We start from the raw sequence: 27,304 nt of genomic DNA, 5'->3' as shown, positions 1-27,304 counted from the left end.
TTTGGATAGCGAGGCAAAGTACCAAAAGAAAAACTTTAAAAAGAAAAAAAAGATTTTAATCGATCTATTGTTTCCACCTAGACCCACAGATTGGCTAATTTCTATTAATTTCGATCTTTTAATTATCTTCTCAACAAATAAATAACCAAAGATTATTTCGATCATTGTCCGTGGACGACAGCTGTAGCTGTTAAAAAAAATGGACTAGAATAAACTCACTTGTTCATGACATTGTAATATTTATATTATTCAATGACAATGAGTGAACAGATAAGTGGTAATATTTTTAAACTCCTAAAGTTTGTTATGATGAGATGGCACCAAATTTAATAAGTATACAGACAGGAAACGATCAACAATCAAATGAATGCAACAATGCGGCAAAAGTTGTTTTCATATTTGCTCTGTATGGAATTATAATATGTTTTTCAACTAAATAGCATTTTTTGTTTTGAAGTTTGTTTTTTGTTTTGTGTTTTTGTAAAGTGTGTGCCCACAATAAAGAGATTTTTTTTTACTATTGTATTTTTGTTTTTGAACGCCTGTATTTTGTTAATATCTCACTGTTATGTTCTTTTCCAAGTTCATGAATACTTTTGAAAATTTTATAAAAACTTTATTCGAAAATTAATTAAACGTTTGACATTTCGTTAAGTAAAAGTAGCTAGTAATAATATAATAAAAAGAGAAAGATTGTATCGTATTATATTGTATCGAGAAGCTTCCCTAGTGCATGGTGTTTCGACACTGATCTGTTTACTCGGAGCTATAACGTAAAGATAATGTTTCGACTGTTATTTCGCCCAATCATGAAACACTAACATAATTTTACAATAATTAGGTCCACGTGTTAGCATATGACGGAGATGGTGTAGTGGTAGTACATTCGGCTTATACTCATAAGGTTTCAGGTGTAGTGTTGTCAGCCCATCTTGCGCTATCTACTCACCGTCAATTGGCAGACAAGCAAGTTAGAGCAATGCTATAGGTATCTCTGACGGTAATGTAACATAGTTACAGTCGGAGGGGAGGGAAGAGCCAGCCGTTAGGATGGAATCCCCAAGTACGTTAAAGCTTTCCATTACTTACTAACAAATTCAAGCTCGTTAAATAAATTTCATCTTGAATGATATTTAAAGAATACTGAAAAGTGTGATATATTATTACAGCAGTACTAAATAAGTTCAAAGAGACAGATAATTATATAAGCTCTCTCTAGCTTAGCAGAGCTGGGTAGCCCTGTTCTGTTTGTTGTACTGGACCAACAAATCTTACTTACAGTAAAAAAAGATTTTTAAAAACACACCTGAAAATAAGCAAACAGAAAATAGAATAACAACATTAAGTATAAACTTGTAAAGTAGCTATATACAACTGCGACTTTAGGACTTTTCAATGCAAAATAAGCATTTTATCCTTTTTATTAGAACTTTTTCGAGATCTATAGGCTAAGTATGGCGAAAAAGTAAAAAAATAATAATGTGGAGGAAGGACATCTATCAAATTTTCTAGTTCTTTTAAAAAAATAGACTTATACCAAATTTTGATACAGTGTCAATAGCACTTTTATAAGAACAAGATATTTTGAGGTATAAACTCGTTTGTTGCCATGGCAGCTAAATTTTAACAGCAAAATTCCCTTGAATAGTTTATAAAATTTTTTAGACACTCGGTTGGTGTTTGAACCTTGAACCAATTTTGAACTTTATAACATTCCAGGTGTTTCTAGCCTTCCACGGTCGTCCCGATTCGGTGAAATATTTTTAACCAAATAAACTAAACTTGATAAGCAGTAATTTCAAAATTAAAAACATGCCGGTCGTAGTTGTGTGAGATTGGGTTAAAAAAGTCAAAACAGTTTTGTACAAGACGAAGAAAGAGAGAAGGAGGGGAAAAGAAGTAATTCGAAAGTTAATTAAGAACAGAAGAAAGTTTAGATTGTAGCGTAAGCGACCGGAACAGCTGTATACTTAGTTTGGAACTTTGTATGCAGTTATCAGGTAAATATACTGTTTGGATCACTGCATTTTGATGTGGAACTTCTTCCTGTATTTACATTTGTGTTTAGTGCAGCAAAAGGAATAAGCTTGAGTAGAAAGTTTACAATCAAGGAGCAGTTAGGTAGAAGTAAAGAAAAATACCTTTTTATGCAAAATAAAAAAAGGGAAAAAAGTAGGAATGTATGTACTGGGAGTAGCAAGTCACTAATATAAAAGGATAAGTGTTTAAAAAGTTTAGGACAAGGAGGAAAACAGAAGAATTTGTAGAACATGGAGAAATGAGAACAGAAAACAAAAAAGAGGTCAACATAGAGGAAGAGAAAAAAGAATTAGAAGGAGGAGGAGCAAGTGAAGAAGTAGAAAGAGCAGCAGTGAAAATAAAAGAAAATAGTAGAGTGAAGAATGAAGCAGAGGAGGAACAATTAACCATACGTCCAGCCATGGTAATGGTAATGACAAAGGACACAGCAGGTGTCAAGTGCAGAAAATGTGACAAAGAAGTCAATTCAAAAGCAATACAGTGCGACGCATGCAGTGGGTGGGTTAGAAATTGAGAAAACATTTAAATTCATGACACAAATGGAAGAAAATGATAAAGAAGAAGATATATACTACTTTTTAGAAGGGGTATGCAAAGAGTACAGAGATGAGCGGGAAAGAGTGGAGGAGAGGAGAACAAAATATGCATAACATATGCTAAAGGTCAGAGATACAGATATGGAGAAAGATTTAAATTCAAGCATGAGAAACTGTGCACATGGAACCTTTAGGGGAAATGCACAAGAACTAATTGTAGATTTAGCCATAATGAATCAGCAATATTAAGATGGGACAAAGATAACAAGTGTAGATATGGACAAAACTGCAAGTTTCTCCACAAGAGTAGGAGAAATAAAGAAGAAAGACCAGATAAAGGAGATAGAAAAAGAAAGACCATTGGTCAAGAGGAAGAAAGAGTATGAGTGGAATAAAAATTTCATTAAAAACACAACAAAAAATGAATATCGATAGATATGGAAAATTGGATAATCGAGAAGATAACAGAATGAATGAAACGAGAAATAGAAAAGAAAAATAGACCCAGGAACAGAATTTTTATCCAGCAGGAATGACGAAGCAAATAAAAGCACGAAGGTATCACACAGCAATGGATCAGTAGCGGACAAAAAAACATGGAAAGAATAAGAAAACAAAATAGGACAAAAAAAGATAATGAAAAAAACCTGCAGCTAATAAAAACATATTTTGTATACATAAGAGGACACTAAAATCAAAAATAGAAAGAATTAAGGAGATAATAGAAAATTAAAAACCAGATATAATCGGTATAGCTGAGACACACTTGTATGAACAACAGAACATCGGCATGGAAGGATACACAGTAATAAGAAAAGACAGGAACAGCAAAGGAGGGGAGAGTACTAATAGCATTAAAGAAAAGATTTTAAAAAGACAAAGAAGAAGAGGCAAAGGACCTTGAAAGTCTGCGGGTACAAATTGAAACAAAAACGAAATATAAGATAGGAGTGATGTACGCACCACAGGGGACAAAACCAAGATGACAGAATTAAAAGACTGGACAATGGGGATAAATTACTTGTGATGGAAGATTTCAATGCAAAGATAGGCGAGGAAATACAAGGTGGGAGCAAAGAACTCGACAATGGGGGATGAAAACTAATTGAAATGGTGAAGAGGAGTTAAATATTGTAAACACACTGAAAGTGGCTGAAGAAGTATGGACAAGAAAGGATAAAGAAAAGGTGTCGACGATTGACTATGTAATAATAGAAGAAAAAGAAAAGGAAAATGTTAAAGTGTGCAAAATAGATGAAAAGGAAGAACCTACACCATACCACATAGTAAGAGAAGGAGAACAGACAAGAGAAGTTTACAGTGATCATAAAGCTATTATTGAAACAACAGAATGGAAAACAGAATGAGGATAGAATGAAACAAAAATTGTTGATCACAAGAAAACGCTACAAAGGATACACAGATATGTTTAAAAAAAAATGATCAACAAAAAACAGAAAAGGAGAAAGCTAGAAGGGGTAGGAATGACTATTCAGAAAAGATATGACAAAGGGAAAAAAGACATTTTCAATATAATGAAGATATGTCAAACCAAGATAAATGAGAAGAAAGATAACCAAACCACCAGCTAATGAGGTCTAAGAAAAATCTAAAGAAGAAAGAAGGAAACACAATTACCAATAGCAGATTAAAATTAATAAACTTCCACATATATGAGGAGAAGTGAGGACGTTGTGCCAGAAAAATCCAAAAGGTGGTAGAAGAGTTAAGAAAAAATGAAGGAGTCTGAAAGAAGGAAGTTTTTGGGAATTCAAACGGAAGTTGAATTGGAGAGGAAAAAAACAACAACGGAAGTAAGAGACGGAAAAAGTATAGTGAGATCAGAACCTGAGGAAATCAAAGAAGTACTTGAACAATTTTTGCAACAATTATTTGCAAAATCAACAAGATAAACAGAGGAGGAAATACAGATTGAAAGTGAGACGAATTGTTAAGGACATAGTAAACTAGGCAGAAAAACAAACAACCAATGAAAATTGAGGAAAAACAGTAGAAAAAACGCTAAAGCGAAGAAAAGCAGAGGATGGTGAAGGATGGTACAACTATCGTGGAAAATGTTTTGAAAAGATTGTACTGGAGGATGTACAGGACACATTGGAAATAAATAAGCACCCAAATGGAAACAGAAAAGAAAGATCCACAAAAGACAACTGGCTGGTAATAATGAACAAGAACAGATCACTAAAAATTTGTTTTCAATACAGAAAAGTTAAATTATTTATTATAAATGCAGGCAAAAAGGAAGAAATGAACAATAATATAGAAATAAAGACGCAAAAAGGAGGAATAGACAGAATCGAAAATACAAATACTTGAGGAATTGGATCGGTGGCACTGTGGAGAACTAAATGAATGAAGTGGGGAGGCAAATGAAGGCAATAGTAAAGGTTAGTAAATACCAAAAGAAAGAATAGGGAAAATGTCAACAGAAACAAGAATGTTAGTTTATGAAAAGCAGTGGTTAGCTCCCTGGTATACAATTTGGAATGTTGGACACATATACCTGAAAAGCAGAAAAAGAAGCATGAGGGAATACAGGCAAAAATAGTTAAAAGGCTGCTAAAACTGCCAGAAGCAACACCATATGAGGAATCACTAAAAGAACTAGGGTTATGGACAATGGAGAAAAGAAATATTTATCATGCTTCACTTAGGATGCTTTATGAAAGTATGATGCAGTCTAGTGATGAAAGGCTTGCAAAGCAGATAATCAAAGATCAGAAAGAGAATGGACAGGAAGGATGGTATAGGGAAACAGAAAAAATTGCAAAAAAGATTGGAATGGAACTAAAAAATGTGACGATAATGACAAAAGTAGAATGGAATAAAGAGGATCAAGAAAAACATGAGAGAGAAACTACAAAGGAAAGTGGAAGAAAAGGAAGCAGCAATGAGAAAGGTGAGACATCAGAAGAATAAAAAACTATGAAGGAAAACGCAGATGAAATAGGAGTAGAAAAGGCTCAATACCATAAGAAGAAAACTGGAGATGATTCATATTGGAAACAAATAGACAAGAATATACAGTGTGAATGTGGAATAAATGATTTGACGAAACACATCATTGAATGTCTGAAAGTAAATACAGAATAATTAAACAACAATGGAATGTACATTGAAAAGAGAAACAGAACAGAATAAGAATGTAGGGAAAACAGTAAACAAAAATAAACGGAAAACTAGCCTTCCATCTAGACAACAGTAATTGTTATGCTTTTATTTGTTGCTAGGAACATGTTGGAAACGACAAAGAGGGCGATCAAAAGATGAATGTCTGATGAACGATTAAAAACGGATCTTTCAAGTTATTATTTTTTTCCAAAAATATTATAAAATTAAATGTGTCTGGCGCAGATTAATATTACTTAAGTGACTGCACAGTTAAGCAACATTTTTATTTGATATGATTTGTGGGATGATTTACCATTTTAGTCAGCAAGTATATACATAATAAATGGCATGTTGTTCATGATTTAAATGTAGTCAAAATACTAGATAGCTGTAACTGAAATCCTTTATGTAGCTACAGTGCATTAGCCTGTTTCATGGATATTGGATAATAGATAGCAATGGCCTTGTCAATTGCTATCTAATCTTATTTCATGTTTCAGAACAGTTTGCGGATAAACCTGAATATATGTAAAAAAGATATTTGATGGCTAGTGATGTTACTATTTTTGTTCTTCATATGAAGACATTCAATAGATCTCTATTTTGGTGGTAGTTTTCTATTTAGTACGTTATTCCCAAATACCGCCATTTTTTACGTAACAAAAAAGGGAAATAATACACCAAACGAATTTAAAGGGGCAATTTACTACCACCTAAAATTAAAAGTTGAATTTTGTCCTTAAACTTTGGCTATTCATCGTCCTTCATTAAAAGGTTGTTGATAAAGTAAAGAATAAACCCTTACCTTCGTACATCTATGAAAAAATCGTATTTCGTACAATAAACATGCACGTTAGCTTCCCAAGTGTTGCAAAGAAAATGGATCGGGTGGGACCTGAACCCACAAACTCTGTGTGATTTCTCTACCGTCTCCGCTATTGATCCGATGCTATTTCGCTAGCACATGTAGTAGAAGAGGCGAGAATACTACCCCTTTTGCAGCATACCACGAGGGCGAGACTTATGTCCTCCTTGCGAAATACCTTCCACTAACACCGAATGATGCACAACCGAGTTCAAGTACCAACTGTGTGGCTAGCGTATAAGATAAAAAAATATTACATAAATTTTTAAAACGTTTGATATAGCAATACACAACATCAGACTTTTGCGGAATGTTGTAAGCCAAAATTATTTAAAGATTTATTTCAAGGTTCATAAAGTTTCATGAAAACCATTTTTTTTCTCACAATACTTATTCAGTACATGCTATATCCCCCCTCCCAAATCGTCACGTAGTGTAATATGCACAAATATGCACAAATATGCACAAATATGCACAAATATGCACAAACATAAATACAAGCTTCCTAATGGAAACAAAACGTTCATCCGATGCACTTTCACAGGTGACGCAATGTCTAATGAAAACACGAAATGACGTAACAAAAAAAGTAAAATGTTAACAACAACAAAGATGGCGGGTGACGAAGAAATAAACAACAATCTATGTATTACTGTATTATATGAACTCCAACTTCCGATAGCATATCACTTTCGTGTTTCTTCAATATCTCCAGACATATATGGTGAATTTATACATCTATTTTTATTCAGGATATTTTTCTTTCAAGAGCGGTCGATGCTACCCAAGAATCTTTCAAAGAACAAACGTTCATTGTTAAACACAAGATGTGACTGACAAAAAATAAATTTACTTTTGTTAATTTTTTTTATTCTGAATTTTTGGGGTTTTTTTCGCTTGCGTTCGCAAAAGCACCGCTTACTTTTATCTAGCATTCAACTCAAGAGTCCTTTAAGTGACAAATATTTTGCTGACCTCGTACACAAGATTTTCTATCCCTTTCGACGTGCAACACCAATGTATTTAAATTCTTGTATCAGCCGTTAAATATACACAAATTAGTAACGCAATTAGCGTCGTGAAAATGCTAAATGAAGGAGCCAGGCTTTATACAGTTTGAACCGTCTAAGGGCCGTAAAGGGCGGTTACTTCCAGGGCATCTTCCTAGATCTGGTGATAATCCAACGCTCCATTCTTCTAGCCCATTTCACCGACACCTAAACCATGAATTAGTTAGTATTGACCTTAGGGCCTACTCGCAGCTATTTTAACTTCTTATGACGTTGACGTAAAATGATGAATCTTACATTCACAAAATATCAAAACAAGTGTGGAAAAAAGCAAAAAAAAAAATTTTTCTTATTTAGAATGGTTATTGAGAGTGGTTAAGGGGTGGGGGATGGGGAAGTGAATTTAGGTTAAAATCTTTAATGAGCCATTTTCAACAACTGACGTCAACATTTGAAGAAATATGTAACTTCGTGACGCTTGGTTACCATAGAAGAAACTCAAGAAAATAATTAAGCACTTTTGTTTTTGCTTATGAGAACAATTTTTTCTTCTTTGTCCTGCTAACGCCCTAAAATAGCACTGTTTAAAAGAAAAAAGTATTTGAATTGTTCTTTTAAAATTTAAAAATCAAAATTCTATTTCACTATTCTTTGTTAACAAAATGCGTGAGAAAAGGTTAATTTGTATTAGCGTAAGTTTTCTGTTTTTTTTTACCAAACCTTTTCCGCAGCACTCTTTATTCACGGAAGCTGAATTTGCACTGTCTAGCACAAAATATAACTGTTTTGACAGTTTCTTTATAGCGTCATCTCTCCAAACAGAAGCTAGCCTCACCAGAATGTAATTTTAAAAGATAACCAAGTTAAAGCTTATGTCGTAAGCAGAACTCTCACTGATCCATTGTTTAAGATATTGTTTGGATAATTTTGTTGTTAATTCATAGTATAAGCATTGTTAATTCACCTCGGTTGCTATTTAGGTAACAAACCAATCCTCTGAAAACTATTATTCAATCATTCGTTCTCACGCCTAGTGTCAGCTTTCGCATTTAAAACACGTGAACTTGCTTTGCGAGGAATATATCTTTATTTGATATATTATCCACAAAAACTGTTTCACAAATATTTGATTGATTTAACAGGTGAAGTTAAGATATGGACAAAATGGTGCTACCACGAACACAAAAAATATTCTATGGAGTTGGTCATATCCTCAATGATTTATGCGCAAACTGCTGGTTTAGTTACGTTCTCATATATATGACCAAGCTAGCTGGACTATCTGAAAGAAATGCAGGACTGGTACTGCTAATTGGTCAGGTGGCGGATGCATTATTTACTTTAATTATCGGCTACAGTTGTGACAAAACAAAAATAACCTGGTATGGTAAACGAAAGTTATGGCATGGCATTGGAACGACATGTGTTTTGATTAGTTTCCCATTTGTGTTTAATCTTTGCATCGGCTGCAGTAATTCATCAGCGACAGTGAAGCTAGTGTACTACTCTGCCTTCGTTATTGTTTTTCAATTTGGTTGGGCAGCAACTCAGATCGCTCATTTGTCTTTGATTCCTGATATTACTTCCAAAGAAAGTCAAAGAGTTGAGCTAAATGCTATCAGGTAAATAATCAAACTAAAATCCTGCTGTATAATCATCCAAAACATTGAAAAAACTGCGAACATATTAATTCTTATTCATTTTATTTAGATCAGGATTGACGTTTGTTTGTGGTATATTTGTTTATGGAACAACCTGGTTGTTGCTAGGCACAACAGATGGTGAGAATGTCGATTCATCTGTGTCCAAACAGTTTATGGTAAGTAGAACATTTATCTTTAGATGTAAAGCATGAATCGTGTTTTGTTATTAATCATATCTAAGTTACAATGTCAATGACAATGTCTTTATTCAGATATTAGCGTTCATTGTTGTCAGTACTGGATTTGTCTTTTCGTTAATCTTTCACATCGGTACAAAGGAGAGACGACATAAAATGGATGAAATAGAGAAAGAGACAGGTAACCACCAAGTACTTTTACCTGTTTAAAGCCTGTAAAAATGATGATAAAAATTCGAAAAATTAATAATGACTTGTTACACGTTGTAAAATTGTTAATTAACTAAATTTGTTACTTTTGTACCAATAGGCAAATGTGGGCTTAAAAGATTCAGTACAAAAAGCTTTAATCAGGAAACTGTTTCATCTGTGAAAAGCTCCAGTTCTAATGATGTTGACAAAACTATTGCTATTAATAACGGTAAAGGCAAAACTTGGAAGGATTGGTTAAAAGACATTCGATTATATAAGGTATGTATTTTTATAGTTCAAAAATAAAATTGAGAAAAGCAGAAACCGATTGACGTTGACATAGATCGACTTCAAAAGTAGTCCACTTTTGTTCAAAAGGACATACGCTAAGTTATTTATGGACACCTTTTTTAGACTGCACTTATGTATATGTCTACAAGACTGGCTATCAATGTGTTCCAATCATACTTTGCACTATATCTTACTGATGCTTTACACTTCAAAAAGGTAAACTTCCTAGTGTTATTCTATGTTATAATGTTTGTCTACTTGCCTACCTAGCGAGTAGAAACCTCGCCATTATGTCATCCCTTTGTTACTATGACCGTGTCCTCATAACCACAACATACTCACTTAAAGGTATTGCGCATTCTCTCTCATTTTAGGAAGCCATTGCATATTTTCCATTGATTGTACTGATTGCTGGATCCTTCACAAGTTTTTTTGTGAAATTCGTCACAAAAAAAATTGGCAGTCAGGTAACAACACTACATAATCTTTTTGTTATTGATACAATTTTTTTTTTATTGTGGTTGACATTATTTTAATTTATTTTTTAATTTATTTTTAGCTGACGTACGTGTTGGGTGCTTTAATGATCGTCGGGTCTAGTTTTTGGTTATTTTCAGTTGCTAAAGAGCACAAGAAAGCTGTCTATGGTGCAGCCTGGTTGGCTGGGAGTGGAAGCTCCATTATATTGGTCACATCGCTGGCTAAAACGGCTGAGTTGGTTGGCACAGATAAGGTAAGAGCAACAAATATTTCAAAAATAAAGCAACAGTATTTATTTGGTTATTACTTTAATTCAATTTTACTGGCAATTGAAATCAACTAACAGTATTATTTATCTAGAGATCAAGTGCTTTTGTTTATTCAGCAATGAGCTTTACAGATAAATTATCAACGGGAATTGTTATCTTTGTTATCCAGACTTTAAAACCAAGCGTTTCAGCAGGGTGAGTTCATTAAGTAAGCAATAGATGACTTGACAATGTTTATAGAAGTTTATGGACCTTTGCAGGGCTTTTTTTGCGCACGCGCACATGTTCTTGTAGGTAATAAAAGCAGAATCGTTGGGAAGAAATTGGCTATTATTGACACTTATATAGATTTTGTAAACTATCTTCTCTTCTTTAGACAAGTCCACATTTTGAGTTCAGTAATTGATTGGTTACATTCTCAATTCTCACTTAAAGGAATGATTACGCATGTCTGTCAGTCTATAGAGTCAATAAAATATTTTACCTAAATTACATATTTTTTTAATTTATTTGTTTGTTTCTTTCTTAGGGTTACGTGTGAAGACTGTGAAGTGTTTTCAAAAGTTGTTCAAACCGCAGTTCCTGGCACATGTGCTTTGATTGGTTTGATATCAATAGCGCTTCTCTTCCCATCGGAATTTACTTGCATCCGAAAAAGTAAATTTTAGTTTATACTGTTAGGAACTTAATTAAAATAATTAATTTTATGTTTCGTAAAGACAAAACAAAAAACTATTATCCTTATTTTTCAGGTGAGCTTTTAACAAGACGCGTTATCAGCAACGAAAGCAAGCCAACTTGTAGTGAAGATTCTAAAAACACAACATTATGCAATGGGCAAACTAGTGAGGAACAAGCTATTTACACCTTACCATCAGAGCCAACCGCATCTCAAGGCACACAGAGATGTCCAAGCGAAGTAAACACAGGATTTGACTGCGCTGATGAATAAATATTCTATTATGATTATTCTTATCTTTAACTATATCACCATTCGCCAAATTAAATTGACGCAAAATTTAAAGGAAAACTGCCAATTTTTATAGAAAGTTTTTTTTTAGCAAAAGAAAAGCATGGATATGCATAAATATGTATGAAAAATTAGTTACATACTGGCAAAACAACTTGTAAATCAGGCCGCTGTTTGTCAATCAATTTTAATTTTACTTTCCAATCTCCATTGTTATTGTTTATATGGCATATTTTTTACTTATTTTAACTAACTTATTTTTATTCCTTTTATTTTTAAATTTTATTTATTGAAAAAGTGTTTCTATTGTATGATTGGTATAAAAAGTGGGTAAAGCTGTTAAAATATAATTATACAACCATATTCTTTGTTAATACCCGTATTTTGTTTTAAATGGTAGCCGATTTTTTATTTTCTGTTAAAAATGCACAAAATAGCGATGACTGGAATATTTCCCACGGCGATATTTTGAAATCCGGGATACATAGAACAACCTAATCCGTGTATTTTCCACAGCCTAACAACTACTCACTTATAAAAATACCCGTACTAGTATTGGCCCTTGACGTGTGGCCTTGTAGTGTTGAAGCTCGCGTCTTAATCACGAGGTCCGTGGTTCGGTCCAGAGCGCGAGCATGTTTACCAAGTGTCGTTACCGCAGTTACGGGTCAACCCATGCTATACGAGAGAAATTGGTTAGGCAATGTCGCTGTTCACCTAATGTTTATATTTAGAACATAGAACCTACATTGATAACAGTGTTTTCAACACTGAAGTAGCTATATCCTGTATAAACATCCGGAATAGTAATAATAAGTTAAAAAATTCACTTGATTAAGAAGATGAACAGTAAGGAAAGCATTGTTTTTGATGACGTTATTAATAACTCACATGTTAAAAAAATTCGAAAATTTCTGAACCTGTCGCCTCTATAATAGAGAGCTTTATATTCAGTGAGAAAGTGTATATTTTCACTGCTGGTATGGGATTATTAAATATCTAAACTAATATTCTCTATATATGGGCGACTCTTTGCTTGCATCGCCAAGATTTAATTATCTTAACGCCTGCCTCCATAATTAAGTGATTAATTCCACGGGTTAAATAGCTGATTTGGAACTGCACCAATGGGATAAACTTACTCAATAAATTCTACTGTCGTTACTATTTGAACCAGAAAGTAGGAGATCTGAATATTCATTGTATATAAAAATGGTGATTACCGTCTATTTAGAAACTACTCTCCGTCCAAAAACAGTTCCAGTGATATTGTATAAACGTTTTTTAAACAAACTAAGTATGTTACATTTTAAATTTTGTATCACACCTAATCCTCACCAGGTTAGCGGGTAGACTATTTAAATTAAAAATGTTATATTCAAACTCAGCTGTCACATGTTTCTGAAACCGTGTTTTCAAATCAATACCATTTTTTCTTCCGATCTGTCGCAGATTAAATTGCACCCGAACAAGAAAAATTACACACTCAGACTGGCAAGATATGGCAATATATTCCAATCATCCTATTTAACCTTTGTTTTCTTGTTGAAGACTGTTGCATCTTTATATTTCCATTTTATAGCTCTTTGAGAATGTCAGTGACTGTATAGAGAAATAGAATTGTTGAGCATTACTTCAACCAACGATTTTACTCCTTTCTACATTACCTGTGTTTGTTTTTTATTTGGATAGTTCTTACAGGACATACGGTTGTTTCTGTAATTTCGAAAATCTATCGGGTAGAAAGATTTCATAGTAGGTGTACAGTCACAGAATTAGCGGACAATTTCTACCAGAGTAAATTTGATAGCGATTTGATCTTAGTTAAAGTTTGTTTTTTATTTGTTTGTTTGTTTTCTTGTTGCTTATATAAACAAATTCCTGACTAAACTATATCCAACAACACAGCATTGTTATGACCGTAATTCAAGTTCAGTTCAATGTTGGTTTATCTTCTTTTTTTGCTGTCTCAAACTCCAGTGTGCTAACATGCTGACAAAAGTTAAACAGATCATTAGGTATGTAAAGTTTTTCAAGCGCCACTTAAAATTATTTATGTAGAAATGTTCCTATTAAAAAATAAAAAGTTCTTACTGTTACTCTGCATTTTTGTTTGACCTAACAATATATTACTACAAGTTGGCTCAATGTGATTTTGGACATGGGAAATCTAGATAACTTTCCGTAAAACATACAGAACTTTTACACACAAACATGCAACCTGAAAATTTGTAGGTTCAACTGACGTGGAGTGTAAAAGCAAGCTTCGGTTATAAAAACAAGCGTATCACATGCTTTCACTTTCATTCGTTTGTCACTGAATTAAAAAAGTTGGATTATCAAAGTAATTCGACCTCGAGAACATGTTCTCGTGAGAAATTTTGCAAAAGAGTTACATTTGATTGGTAAAAATTTGTAAACATTAGCACATGCGATTGTCTGGATTTTATCCTGCCGCACTAAACTTTTTGTATGAACTGAATTTTAACTTCACAAGTGTTCTTTTTACAGCTGCTCCTACATAAACAGCTGCAAGTTATGAGCTTTGAACAACAGCAATAAAAAAAAATCGTAAAAGAGGGCAAGGCAAAAAGCAGTGGTGGATGAAGATTAATCAGTTAACATGTTTCTTGTAGCATGCCAGAATTACACTGCCTGAAATCCAATTAAAAACAATAAAAGGGGTGGCAATTTGACCACTAATTATTTGTGTATTTTTTTAATAACTTTTGATATAAATATGCTTTATGTTAGAAATTTTATAACTTTTATTTTCTGCCTATTACGAGACGATGTTGAAAGTTTTAACCAAGGTTTTAAAACAAAAGCGCATCTTTTTAAAAATTTGTCGAAGCTGGTCAAAAATATTGTGCAAATATTTTTTACAAAAAAAGATGAAAATATCCGAATAATTAAAAAATAACATTTTTAAGAAGAAAAATGATGGTGTGAACAAAAAATACTGATGGTAAAATTTATTAACTGATGTCTCTGTTAGTTAGCTACTATGCTAAGTTTTATAGACATATTATTTTTTTCTTTTTCTGGATTTTGGGAGTGTCAAAATCCGCCATCGCTCTTAAAAGGAGGTCCAAATTTTCTAATGCTATACTAAATTTACCAGCTCCTAAATTTGGCGGGTTTGCAAGTTGTTTGAAATTATTTGTGAGGTTAATCGAATCGAAATTCCTGTGTCGCTTTTAGGAGCTGAAAAAGTTTCGGAAAATGGGCACAAGAGATTTTCATGACGTTCGAACGAGAAAGCTACATAAGTATACCGCAAGGCCTCTTGCATGGCGGTACGTTGCTAAAAATTTATGTTGACTCAGCTGAAATAAGAAATGGCCATATATTTATGCACAGTGAACAACCTTTTCTAACTTGTACTACTTTATAAGTCATGTTCTGGTTAGGAATTGCATTTTTCGTCATCATCATTGGTATGTATCTTATTAAAGGTTCACTTATATTCTTTTAATATTTCGATAGCTAAAACTTCTTTTTTTTTTACAGATGCACAAGCCGTGTTTCAGCCTAGAGCTGATCAATTCAACTTGGGTGAGTGTGTTAGAGAATATTTTATTTTTATGATTAATAAAAAGATGAACCAGCAAGATTTCTCACTCGCAGTGTGTGGATAGACCTAGGTTTGTCTTCTCACTAGTAAGGGGGGGGGGGGGGTGAAATGTTTGCTCAACAGCAAAAACATGTCTTGCTTTTATTGACATGCAAAAGGTAGGATGTAACATGTTTTTGAGGAAAGTTAATGCTTCGTGGCTGAAAACAACAAGGCCGAAGAAACAAATATCGTCTCTGTAAGTATCGTTTTGGTTTAACTTTGTTTTCTGAATGGAATTCATAGTAAATATGACGTCACTGGCAGTACTTGATTTAAATGACAAAACATCAACACGAAATGCGTTGTAAATGACTATGGATGTATTGATGTGATATTGATGCAGTTAAGTTAAAAGTAGATCAGCTATTAATTGCTAAAGATGGCGCAATAAAAATAAGCACCTCGTGTATAAAACTTTTTCGTCCTTCTTTAGACACATATGAAAAATATGACCACGTTCCCAAAAACATTCGCTTACAAGTTAAACTCTCGAACACTGCATTCGCAAGTCGATTGAGACCTGGCCATGCTAAAGATACGCACAGCTGTGACGTCATTTCCTCAGTACCTAATGACTTGACATTTATAACCAGGTAACGAGTAAAATGATTAGACAAATGTATATTTTTTTGTCCTTTTATTCCTTTTTTTACTCAATCGGTATGTTTCAAACAGGAAAGTTACACTTTTGGTAAACTACCCTTACAATGAAACTCCTAATTTGTATACACACATTGCTTGTCAAAAATTATAGCCACAATGGCAGTATCTTGGCCAGCTTTTATATTTCACTAAATGCCTGGTTTTAGATGAGGCTCAACGTTGCTTAGGTTTCTGCATTTTAAAGGCTCAGCTGACCCATGATGGCTAAGTAAATCACTTTTGTAAATGCGAAATCTAATATTGTGTTGGATGAGACGAATATGCGAGCTATGGCAACTGACTTTATAACACCTATGCCATCTAATACTTTTGTATTTCAGATATAATTACTACAGAAAATACACAGAAGCATATGGCATACCTGTTGTGTCATCGTCCAGAGTTTCTGATGCTGCATTGAAAAGAGCTTGTTACATAGCACGTTTCTTATTTGCTGATCGAAGAGATGTCAGAGAAAGCATGTACAAACATTTTGGAAGATTTGGAGTGATTGGAGTTAATGAACGTTAGTTTCTTCTTCTTCTTCTTCTTCTTCTTTTTCTTCTTCTTCTTTTTCTTCTTCTTCTTCTTCTTCTTCTTCTTCTTCTTCTTCTTCTTCTTCTTCTTCTTCTTCTTCTTCTTCTTCTTCTTCTTCTTCTTCTTCTTCTTCTTCTTCTTCTTCTTCTTCTTCTTCTTCTTCTTCTTCTTCTTCTTCTTCTTCTTCTTCTTCTTCTTCTTCTTCTTCTTCTTCTTCTTCTTCTTCTTCTTCTTCTTCTTCTTCTTCTTCTTCTTCTTCTTCTTCTTCTTCTTCTTCTTCTTCTTCTTCTTCTTCTTCTTCTTCTTCTTCTTCTTCTTCTTCTTCTTCTTCTTCTTCTTCTTCTTCTTCTTCTTCTTCTTCTTCTTCTTCTTCTTCTTCTTCTTCTTCTTTTTCTTCTTCTTTTTTTTCTTTAATTTTGCAAAGATTCCAAGCAAACAAAGCATATCTGCACTAATTTGCTTCAAGGTAAAAATTTGCTTATAACTAATCTCGTTTTCATGTTATTCGGTATTTTGGTACGTGTATTTCACGGAACAAAAAATGGATATCCAGTCTATAAGTCTATTGGTAAACAAATAGCTCTCAAACAAATCTGATCGTTAAATTTTTTGTTTAATTTAGAGTTGTCGATTGGGACATGTTTTTCTATTTCTTCTTCTCTTTCTTTTCATTTTTTTAACTTAGAGACAACAACAATCCCAGAATTCAGTCACATGCCAAAATGGTGGGATACTCGCGCACGGGGACTAGGTGGCGTTCTTGGGCGGCCTATCTCAACAGGTGGAGAAGAAAATTTACTTTGTTTGAGTAACGACAGATACAGAGGAGATGATATTTTCTTTCACGAAGCTTCTCATGGTGTTGCAGTAAGAATATAGTTTGGAAATTCGTTGTTAAAGAGCGATACATTAGTTGCCTTACAATCCTTCCTAACTTCATCAACACAATTTTGACTAATGCTATTCTCTGTATTGAACTTTAAAAAGTATTTTGTAACAGCGTTTACAACAACCCCCACCTCCCCTCCCGGTCTATTTCCGACACCACCCTTTTCCTACCCATTATTGTTTTTATTAACCAATAGGAAGTCGCCATACGAGGAGGAGGTATTCCTGGTTTCTACGATCGTTTATTAAGTCAATTCAATTACGCGAAACAAATAGGTTTGTGGCGAAACACGTACTCAATGACAGACTCGAGAGAATATTTTGCGGAAGGGATGCAAAGTTTTTTCAATTGTCATATTGAAGCAGATCCACCAAATGGTATTCATAATCGCATCAACACTCATCAAGAGTTGAAGGCGTATGATCCAGGATTGTACAACTTGATCAAAGAAGCGTATCCATGCATGAATAAATATCATACATGCACGTGTAAGTACAGAAGCGTAAACATGAATTTTATAAAATTAGTCATCAACCAATGAAAAATCCCCTGGTGAATTGCCCGTCGTGCATATTTCACGCAGCGCTATTTCGTCCATTCTCGCCCGCCTGTTAGTATGACGTAATTGGATTTACTTAGACGGGGGTTATTATCTTTTATTATTATATTTTATTATTATTTTTATAGGGGAGGGGGATTATAATACAGTTTTCGATTTAATAATCATCTGGTTTCTAAAAAATGGTGGAAAGACCGCAGGAATATTGATATTAAATCAATTATTTGAGTTATCATGACGACGATGCGCGCAAAAAAAAGTCTGGACCTGAGTTGTATTGCTTAATTAGTTTTTTTTATTTAACAACGTGACTAAATGCGCGGGAAAATAATTGGGAATAATGTACTGTGGTACAAATATGAGTATCTCATGCAAACTATTTAGGAAATTTAATGCGCACGAAACTTAACAAAATGTGATATTTAAGATCAAAATAATATGCTAGAAGACACGCACGTAAATAATTATCACTCGTTCTCGACCAAAGAGAAGTTTTTTTCAAAATTTCTGTCATCTTCAGTTGTTGTATCGTCTACACTATGTGTTCAACAACAACAATAACAACTTTTATTCATCTTTAGTGAATCCACCAGACATGAGGATGAATTGCGATGGTAGTAAGCCTGCCACTACACACGCAACATCATCCAAGACGACGCACGTCCCTTCATCGAATACGACGCATGCGACCACAGTGATGACGCGTCCACCAATCGCGACAACCAAACCACTTCCTCCGGGTAAGCGCGTGTAGATTAGGCAAACGTTTTCCAACAGTACCATAAATTTTTGAAAAAATAAGGTTACAAATATAGAAATTTGGTAGCAAAAGATATTTTTTTTAGATTGCAGAGATTATAATCAATATTGCAGTGAATGGCAGAAGGTTGGCTACTGTAACCAACAGTATTTGAAACTAAATTGTAAAAAATCTTGCAATTTGTGTTAAGATAAATGCAAAACTCAAGTTTCTCTTTACACAACTCCGCTGTTTCTGCCGATGTTGTGGTATATAGACTGCCACATGTCGTGTAAGATTGGACTGTAAGTGTTCTCCACTAAACTCCAAGTAAACGTCCTTTATATCTGTCCATGCGTCGTAAAGTTCTAGGAGCTCATATTCTACTGATTCTGTCACAAACAAATTAGCTATAATAATTTAAAGCTAGAACAGTTTTTGCTTGTTCGTCAACTAATCTTGTCATTCAGCAAAAAATAGTTTATGCAATAAAAAGAAATACATATTCAACTCGACAATATATATATATATTTATATACATCTATGTGACACTTTCATGCCCTTATGACTCCATACGTTCTAGGACGTGGAATCATCTGCCGTGGAGTAGGGCACTGTTAAGAGCTTGAAATGAACGGACAGCAGCTAAATAACTTTGTGCATGGCAATTACCAGTGAGAATTTTCAAATCAGAATTTAAGATTTTCCCAATTTAAGATTTTCCCACATTTCAACAATATTAAGGCATGAAATTGATAAGCGCGAGAAAAATCTGAGCAAGTGTAACGAGGCCCAAGGAAGGTCGACGTCAAGGAATTAGGATTCAGAATTAGTGAATTTTGGCAAGTCTGTTTTTAATACCTGGAATTATGTCAACAATCTGATGGCTCATTTCTGGTAATAAAAAGAACGATTATGCGCAAAATAATACAGTTAATGGAGTGCGCGATTTTTAGTGCCTACTATCTCTTGATTACTTGACCGTTCGCACAAGAAGACGTGATTGTGCGCTTGCAATCGTTTTCTTGCCCCCCCCCCCCCCCCCCCCCCCTGCCATCATTCCATCTTGGAGATGTGACATTCTTGTTGTGTTCAGTGGGAATATGAATATTCCTCCCACACATTAGCAAATACTATTTTTGGATCTCTTCTTGATTGGCAAAACTTAAATGAAATAAAAACACGCAAAAGCAAAAACAGAAGGTCAGTACTTTATATTTGGTGGAATGATTTCCCAAAGAAGTTAATTATGAGTAACACCTAATACGCCTGATACAGACAAATCATGACACCCGTCTGTGCGGAGTGCTTACAGCGATTTCTCTGTATAACTTCCTCGCAACTTCGATTTTAAAAGAAACACAGGTGAAGGTACAAAATTACAGCTATCTAAATACATAAAAGTTTGCAACATGTTCGCTAATAGTTTGTTTCTAGCTGGTTAGATAGCTAGCAACAATAATCTGTCTACTTTCATAAGCTAGCTAACTTTTGCTTATATGGTCGTAGCTGTTGGTTAGGAGAAATAGCTGGAAAAAAGCATGTTGGCTAGGTTAGGTTTTCAATATATCATCATGAATGTCTATAGAGATAAATTGTTTATTTCATGAATCACATCATTTTTCTTCATTAATAAATATAACCTGCTGAATAAGATTAGAAAAGAAAATGTTGAACATGGAGAAGGAAGCTATATACCAGCAACACTAATCACTGTCTTGATTTGACTTCAACGATTATATTTAGTTGTTTTGTGTCCTTTTTTTCTTGCTTGTATAATCGCTTGATTGTTTGTTTGTATCGTATAGTAAATAAGACGTACTTAGCAATTCTTTTTTATTTTTTTAAGAATCAGAAGCACAAAGTCGAGAGGAAACAGGAAATTTGTTGAAGATGGAGAGGAAAGCTATATGCCAGCATCCTTTTTGCCAAATATATTTTGCTCTGCCTGGCAAAGTAAACAATTGAAATTATTTTAAATAGAACGTCTTCTTTTAAATTTAAGGAATATTGTTTAGCTACCTTTCCTTTTCAATCTAATGTTAAATATATAATTTAAAACGACATTATCGAAAACAAAATTAAGCGGAACAGTTCTGAAAAGATTAAAACTTTTTCACGCATTGAAATATCAGAAGATTTTTTATTTAGCTAATCTTAGTATAACTCTTCTTGTCGTATCGGAAACGTTGCCAAATATGTGTATTTCAATATTTTTTTCATTTCATTTTATTTTGTCTACAGGAACGGTTTATAAATTGTCAGCTCCTGCCGAAGAACGAGAACCGATATATGTGTAAAGAAAGTCAACTGGAAAATAGGAGTATAAGTTCAATTTTTTATCCTTTTTATGCTTTATAGATATCCAGAAAGTTAAATGTCTTGAATATTTTTCTTGTTTGCTTAATCGCTTGATTGTTTGCTTGTATCGTATAATAAATAAGTCGTACCTACTTAGCATTTTTTTTATGCATCGGTAGCACAAAGTCGAGAGGAAAGAAGAGATTCCCCAAGCATTATAAGCTTGGCGATAAAGACTGACAAAGAAGATGCAGCGGAGATGGCGGTGGTAGCGGTTTCGGCTTGTAAATATGAGATTTCAGGTTCGAGTTCACACATCGGCGTCACTTACGGAACAATTAGTGAATTGGTTTACTATAATTGATTCCATAAAGTGGCTCAACAATTATTTACTGTGTAAATAGAGTGAATTATGTTAACTTTGAGGGAAGTGATTTTACAAAAAGTTTTGTTAAGAATTTCAGATCTTTTTTCGCGAGAATTAATTTTCGCGAAAGCTAAATTTTGCAAATTAAATTAATCCCCACTGAAATTACTTCCCTGAAGGTAGTAGTATTTCATTGCGTCGTCACTGAGTAGTAATCTCAAAGGTTTTTCCAACCGAAAAAAACATATGAACCTCTAATTTGTCAATTACAGAGTACGGTGGTTTTTATTCTGGAGTAGGAGGCGATTACAATAAAAGTAATCGTTCTTCGTACAATGATCTCACGCCGACGTTCTCGTTTTATTTTTTGTAATTCAAACAGCGCGAAATACCGATGTTCGCTAAAAAGGTTGTTGTTTTTTGTGATTGTGAGGAAGGTGGGAAGGAAAAACAAATTTGTCTATAAAATTGAGCAAAGTGGAAAGACAGAGAAAAACGGTTTGCCATATGTATCAATATTTTATTATCCGTTTGTCATAAACATTTTTTATATAATAGTAAATTATTTAAGAAAAAAGCCACTTTTAAAATTTGATTCCCCTTCATATATTCTGAGAACTAATTCAGAATTATCCAGAATCAAGCGAAAACATAAAAGTTTAAAAACGCAAATATTTTATTCGTTTTAGCTTTCTTCGAGGATATCAAATTCAGTTTCTTCTAAACAGAAGCTTAGACAGAAACAAATGTCAAAGCAAAGTGTTTTTTGTCTAGTCATTGTTATTGGCCCAATTTGTGTTATCATCCTCAGTCTGATTTTACTAACCTGCAACTGGGTTGTGGTTACCTAGCTGTTAGCTACATCTAGCCAAAAAACGAGAGTAGCTAAATATACGTTGGCTGCAACAAAGTTTTAACATAATTTTTCTTATGCTAAGTTGGGTAGGTACACCTTTTACTGCAATAAACATTGGCGAAAGTCTAAAGTTTATTGATTCAATAAGATTAACAGTCTCTGTTAACCTGTGATACTTACTACTGTTCTTTTCCCCCTAAATTGCAGAGCGATGCTTAAGATGGGCAAGGTAACGATGGGCTATTTCCTGTGTTTTTATTTAAAGCAACTTTTTCTTTGATAAGGGTGCTACACCTACACGGTTTACTTAAGGGCACTACTTTGCAATATTAATATGACGCGTAACTTGCAAACTGTGTTTTTTCGCTTTTTTATTGCAGCTATAGCTGGGAAAGTTATTTTTGAAATATATATTACACCCTAAATACTATAACGCTGCGTGTGATTCACTCAATTTACAAAATCTGCATACATGCACTAAAGCGCTCCACCGGGATGTATAGAACAGTTTAAGGCTCTTGTTCAGTGCTTAATCTAGCGTTTAACGCCGGGTCACACAGTAACTTGTCGCTTCAGCCGGAGTTTCGACGGTTATAATATTAGCCGTATTCTTTACTTCAACCCCGCAGAAATTTAAAAACCGGATAAAAATTCACCGGCCCGTGGATTCTTTTACGGTCTAATGACTATCTATATTCTTTCTGTCCCAAAAAAAAGTCGTGCTACGGAAACACAAAGTGTAATTTATAAAAGAAGGGCGAACATGTGAATTGTCTGTTTGTCGGCCGAAGCTGGGTGATGCTAAACTACGAACGAAATATTTACAAATAACAAATGTCAAATAGTTTTATCGAATTTGCTGTGGCGGGCGAATTCCTATAAATTTTCTAACTAGCAATCAACTTCATTAAGGATCCCCTGTAGTGTAAATATTTTACTGACGAGTGAAATCGTCTCCATTTAATAAAAGCTGCATTTTATCCGTTTAAAAAGGTTGCGCGCAGCTTCATTATGGAACCCCACAAAGTAAAATGGGTTAACAACTAGTCTTTCATAATAATACCCATATTCTGTTTAAATAGTACCCGAATAGTTATTATGTGCTTAGGATATAAAGATTGGAGATACCCTGGAACATGTATAAAAGGCAAAAATCTGACGGCCAGAATATGTTTTAGGGCGTAGCCGTGGGTTTTTCTAAGGGCTGACGGCTAGTCTCTATATTAATAATACCCGTATGAAAGATTTTTTCATGTTGTCACGAACAAACTAAATATATGGGGGCTCCCTCGTACACTTCGTGATCCATTCCCTTGATGACTAAAACGTAAAGTTGTATCCATGGCACCATGTTTGATTGACAATCATCAATAATGGTAGACATTTTGAATGTCTTATTACATGTTGTGTAAGTACATGCTTTTTAAGATACTGGTTAAAGCCTGCATCCAGCTGATCAGCTATGTTTATGCTTTTCTGACTGACCTGACCTTTAGAGGCGTCAAATTGGACTCCTTTTAATGACACCTTTAAAGGTCAAATTTTGACACCTTTTAGAATTTCGCAACAGGCACCGTGGATTAGCACTTAAAAGGTTTCATTTGACTCCTCTAAATTTTTCAGCGTGTTAGGTTTTTTATTCTGTTTGGTAGAAGTACTTTTTCTTTGTAGCTTTTTCTGGGGGTTTTTTCTAAGCTTTTTTTGACTGCGCCTTCATTAAATGTTAAATGCAGAAAGTTAATTGATAAAAAGTACCTTATACAGGAAGGAGCCCACCGCTGTAAGAGTTTAACATGGATTTGCAACATGAATTGCTTTAAATGAAAAAAAATGTGGATAAAAATCCGCTTTAACAACGAAAGATTGTCGGCGACAAGTAGTGAATATTTTGAGTTTTTATTTTGAAAAATGAACAAAATGCAGAGATCTATCGTTTTGTCGTTTTGTTGCAAAAATTGAGCGCAATTTAACACAGAAAAAACAAGATAAAAGCTACAGGGTTATATTACAGGACGGTCATTGATAGCAGTTCGTTTTATGTATGTACATGTAAACTGACGATCTTATCCTGCAAAAATGTTGACAAAGTAAAAAACATAATTTTTCTTTGCTTCGTTAGATCAAAAGAAACAAATTTTATTCGACAATACGAGTAATACATTTTATAGTACGACACAATGTGTTTTTGTTAGATATGTTTTTGAACAAAAACACGTTTTGGGCCATGAATGAAGAAATTACTTGCATCCCTCATTTGCAAAGTTTCCTGCGAGAAAATGCATGTTGGACAAAAATGATAAAATTCCAGTTTGACGTAACATCTGTTTTGTCTATCTTGTCTTCAAAGTTTTAGCATATGTATATAATATATTACGTTGGTGATTTACGTAAAATAAATTTACGGCTTAAAAGACAACCTCTTAAAAAAAGTTCGATTAAAAATTTTAAAAAAAATGTTGTAACTCTTGTAAAATGGTAAGCCCGAGATAGCATTATTTATTTATTCATTCGCGATTTTTTATTTTGATGTATCGCACTTGGATTGCGAAATTTTTTTGACTACGTTGCTGCCTCACGTCCGATGTAAGGTTTCCCGTTATTGTGTTTATATACAGGTGCGTCTATACACCGCTGTACTTTGCCGTGTTTGTCTAGTTCATCAAGTGAAATACGTTTGTTATTTGCTGGGCACAAGTGATGTATATCAGGTATTTCGTAATCTTCTGTATTTTCTCTAATTATTCTCTCGTGTAAAGGGACCATTATATTTTCGCGCCAAATTCCATGTAACGAAATAAATGCATGACAAATATTAACTTGACGTAAATGAGCACTTCGTTCAAATGGCGGTGTATGCATTATCCTGAAGTTGTCAGTATACCATGTGACCAGAGGTCCTTCGTCTGATAAATTATATATCCATGATGATATAGCCTCAGTTCCAAATGGTGAGCAATGTATGTTTTCATTGGTTAATATTTTAAAAACCACGTCATTTGTTAATATAATAAACGCTTCATCTATTCGCGGGATTGGTGTACAGTGTGCATAGCCCCAAAATAAAGACTCACGAGGTCTGGATGGAAGTTCATACATTAACCTATCGAGACAAAGGTATTGGTCATCGTCTAAACGAAGAAAATATTCAAACTCGAAAACTTGTGAAGCGTACTTTAAAGCCTTGTAAAATCTTAGCGCGAAATTTAAACCAATAGGAGATGCCAGTATAGCCATATCATTTGTATATCTTAACTCATTCCGTATCTGATTAAGTACTGCGGATGGTAAAGGCTTCCTATCAAGTCCCAATCCGTCTAGAATAAACCTATATTCGCAAAGTTGATGTTTCATGCATAATTTACACCAGGTCTTTCGTAGCATGTCTCTTCGATGTTTGTAGGTATGACTGCTAAAAATGGCAATAAATAACAATAATTTCCTTTGTGGAGTTTTTGTTTTATTTGTGTCGTCTTTGAAGATAATATCGCTGCCATCTTTGAACTGACATAAATTGATAAGAACAAAAATGAGCAAGGCACATAAAAAAGCTAATGTTTGGAATGTTTGTGTCTTTGTTAACATTCCAATTTAAAATCCATCTTAAATTCAACCATTCAAATGTTACACTAACAGTGAATAAATTGAATATTCATTTATAATGTAAATATGTAAAAATAAACTAACTTTATTTTGACTTTAAAATGTTTTGAAATATAAAGTTCTACCGAATGTATATTTGATATAATATTGTGCTTAACAAATGAATGACTATGAAAAATTTAAACGCTATGCAAATTGTTAAATATGTTTGAATTTCTAAGATTCTTACAAATTTTTAAATTGAATGAATCAAATAGATTTCTATAATGTATTTATACATAAGAACCAGTTTAAAAGCAACTCTACTACGTTTGCGAGAGAGCTAAGCAACAAATTAGTTCTTGAAATGACGAACGTTGATTTTGATAGATGTTTTTTTTGTGTCTTTGTGAATTATTGGAACGGGGTTAGGAAATTGTTTTATACAATCGATAAAGATGAATCTTTGAAAATGTGTCTTGTAGTAAAAATTCAGTAAAATTCCAGTTTTGTTATTGATTTATTTTGATTTTATATTTCGTCAATTCCTAGCCTGGCTATAAAAAGGGAATTGGGCCAGGAGAAAGGTATAACATAACTCTGAATTGGTTGTAATTAGAATTAGAATGATTTAAAATTGTAATTTAAGTAGGATTGTCATAAACATTCAAATTTGATATCCCTTGTTTTTACTAAAGAAAGATTTATTACCTTTTTCCTAAAACCTTGTTGAATCGGCTGAAGATGTCTTTAAATCTTCGGTTGGCGAAGAACATTCGTAGTAGAAATCTTAATATTTGGTCGCGATATTTTAGACCCAGCTGTAAATGTAACAAAAAATAACATTTTGTTGCAAATTTACGCGATTGCCAAAAGCCTCTTGTTAACATTAAAAACTGCCTTATCTTTAATATAAAGTAAAAAAAGAAAGGTTGAGCCCCTGAGCCGTTATTAAAAAGGCAAAATGCCGTGGGAACGAAGTTGAGCACAGGCCTGCATTATAAAACATGCGACGTAACAAAAACATCGCACAATAAACTCCAAGACGTAACAGTCCATTTACTGCTGATTCAAAACGGTCCGAAATTCTACCACAGACAGCATAAGCCACCAAAAAGGGTTTTTTGACCAAGAGATTTTCCACTGACTACTTCTCAACGTCATCCCCAGTTTCTCATGGTTGGACTGTCCAAATATAAAAAGCCTAATATGTCCTGGAAACAAAGTTGACTACTTCTTCCACATCTGTGACGCATGCACATTGGAGTTTCTTAGAACTACCACATATTGTGTTCCCACTTGCTGAATTATTTTATACAATCAGAAAGAAAGATTATTCATCCGTTTGGAATGTTTATAATCATTTGCGTGGTAAAGCGAATCTTCTGCATGACTTTTTTGTTTGAAGCGTCTTCATGTGGAATTGTTGCAACACAAGAAAGACAATTTTTCAAGGGAAGATGGAAAAAATAACCATCTTCGTGTCCAGGGTTTGTTGCCTACGTCAAATCCGCTAGCGCTTACTTAACGGCTAAACGCCGGCCTCTATGTCAAAAAGGCAGAAACCCCTGGGAACGAGGTTAAAATATAA

General features: G+C 33.9%; 3 protein-coding genes and 1 long non-coding RNA gene across 4 annotated transcripts; 3 read left to right on the top strand and 1 right to left on the bottom strand.

Moving 5' to 3' along the window:
• The first annotated feature begins 8,738 nt into the window (after positions 1-8,738).
• On the top strand, positions 8,739-11,017 carry LOC130648019 (major facilitator superfamily domain-containing protein 12-like). Its single transcript, XM_057454038.1, has 8 exons — positions 8,739-9,205; positions 9,294-9,402; positions 9,499-9,604; positions 9,704-9,894; positions 10,030-10,122; positions 10,281-10,373; positions 10,466-10,639; positions 10,747-11,017. The coding sequence occupies exons 1-8, from the start codon at positions 8,739-8,741 to the stop codon at positions 10,852-10,854; spliced, it is 1,341 nt and encodes a 446-aa protein (XP_057310021.1). The 3' UTR covers positions 10,855-11,017.
• Positions 11,018-14,951: 3,934 nt separating this feature from the next.
• Positions 14,952-18,854, top strand: LOC130647889 (uncharacterized). The gene is made up of 8 exons (XM_057453895.1): positions 14,952-15,065; positions 15,139-15,183; positions 15,678-15,837; positions 16,228-16,412; positions 17,109-17,290; positions 17,509-17,800; positions 18,453-18,611; positions 18,717-18,854. Exons 1-8 carry the CDS (start codon positions 15,026-15,028, stop codon positions 18,818-18,820), a joined length of 1,167 nt encoding a protein of 388 aa, XP_057309878.1. The 5' UTR covers positions 14,952-15,025; the 3' UTR covers positions 18,821-18,854.
• An 829-nt stretch (positions 18,855-19,683) lies between these two features.
• On the top strand, positions 19,684-21,686 carry LOC130647586 (uncharacterized). Its single transcript, XR_008982864.1, has 2 exons — positions 19,684-20,566; positions 20,855-21,686. It is a non-coding gene; the product is annotated as an uncharacterized LOC130647586 (long non-coding RNA).
• Positions 21,687-23,364: 1,678 nt separating this feature from the next.
• On the bottom strand, positions 23,365-25,929 carry LOC130647245 (uncharacterized). The gene has a single exon (XM_057453031.1). It carries the CDS (start codon positions 25,714-25,716, stop codon positions 24,694-24,696), a length of 1,023 nt encoding a protein of 340 aa, XP_057309014.1. The 5' UTR covers positions 25,717-25,929; the 3' UTR covers positions 23,365-24,693.
• Between the last annotated feature and the right edge of the window lie 1,375 nt (positions 25,930-27,304).

This window comes from Hydractinia symbiolongicarpus, chromosome 6 (assembly GCF_029227915.1).
Source record: "Hydractinia symbiolongicarpus strain clone_291-10 chromosome 6, HSymV2.1, whole genome shotgun sequence".
Taxonomy (NCBI): Eukaryota; Metazoa; Cnidaria; class Hydrozoa; order Anthoathecata; family Hydractiniidae; genus Hydractinia; species Hydractinia symbiolongicarpus.
Note: the sequence above shows the minus strand (reverse complement) of the source record. Positions and strands in the feature narration are given on the sequence as shown.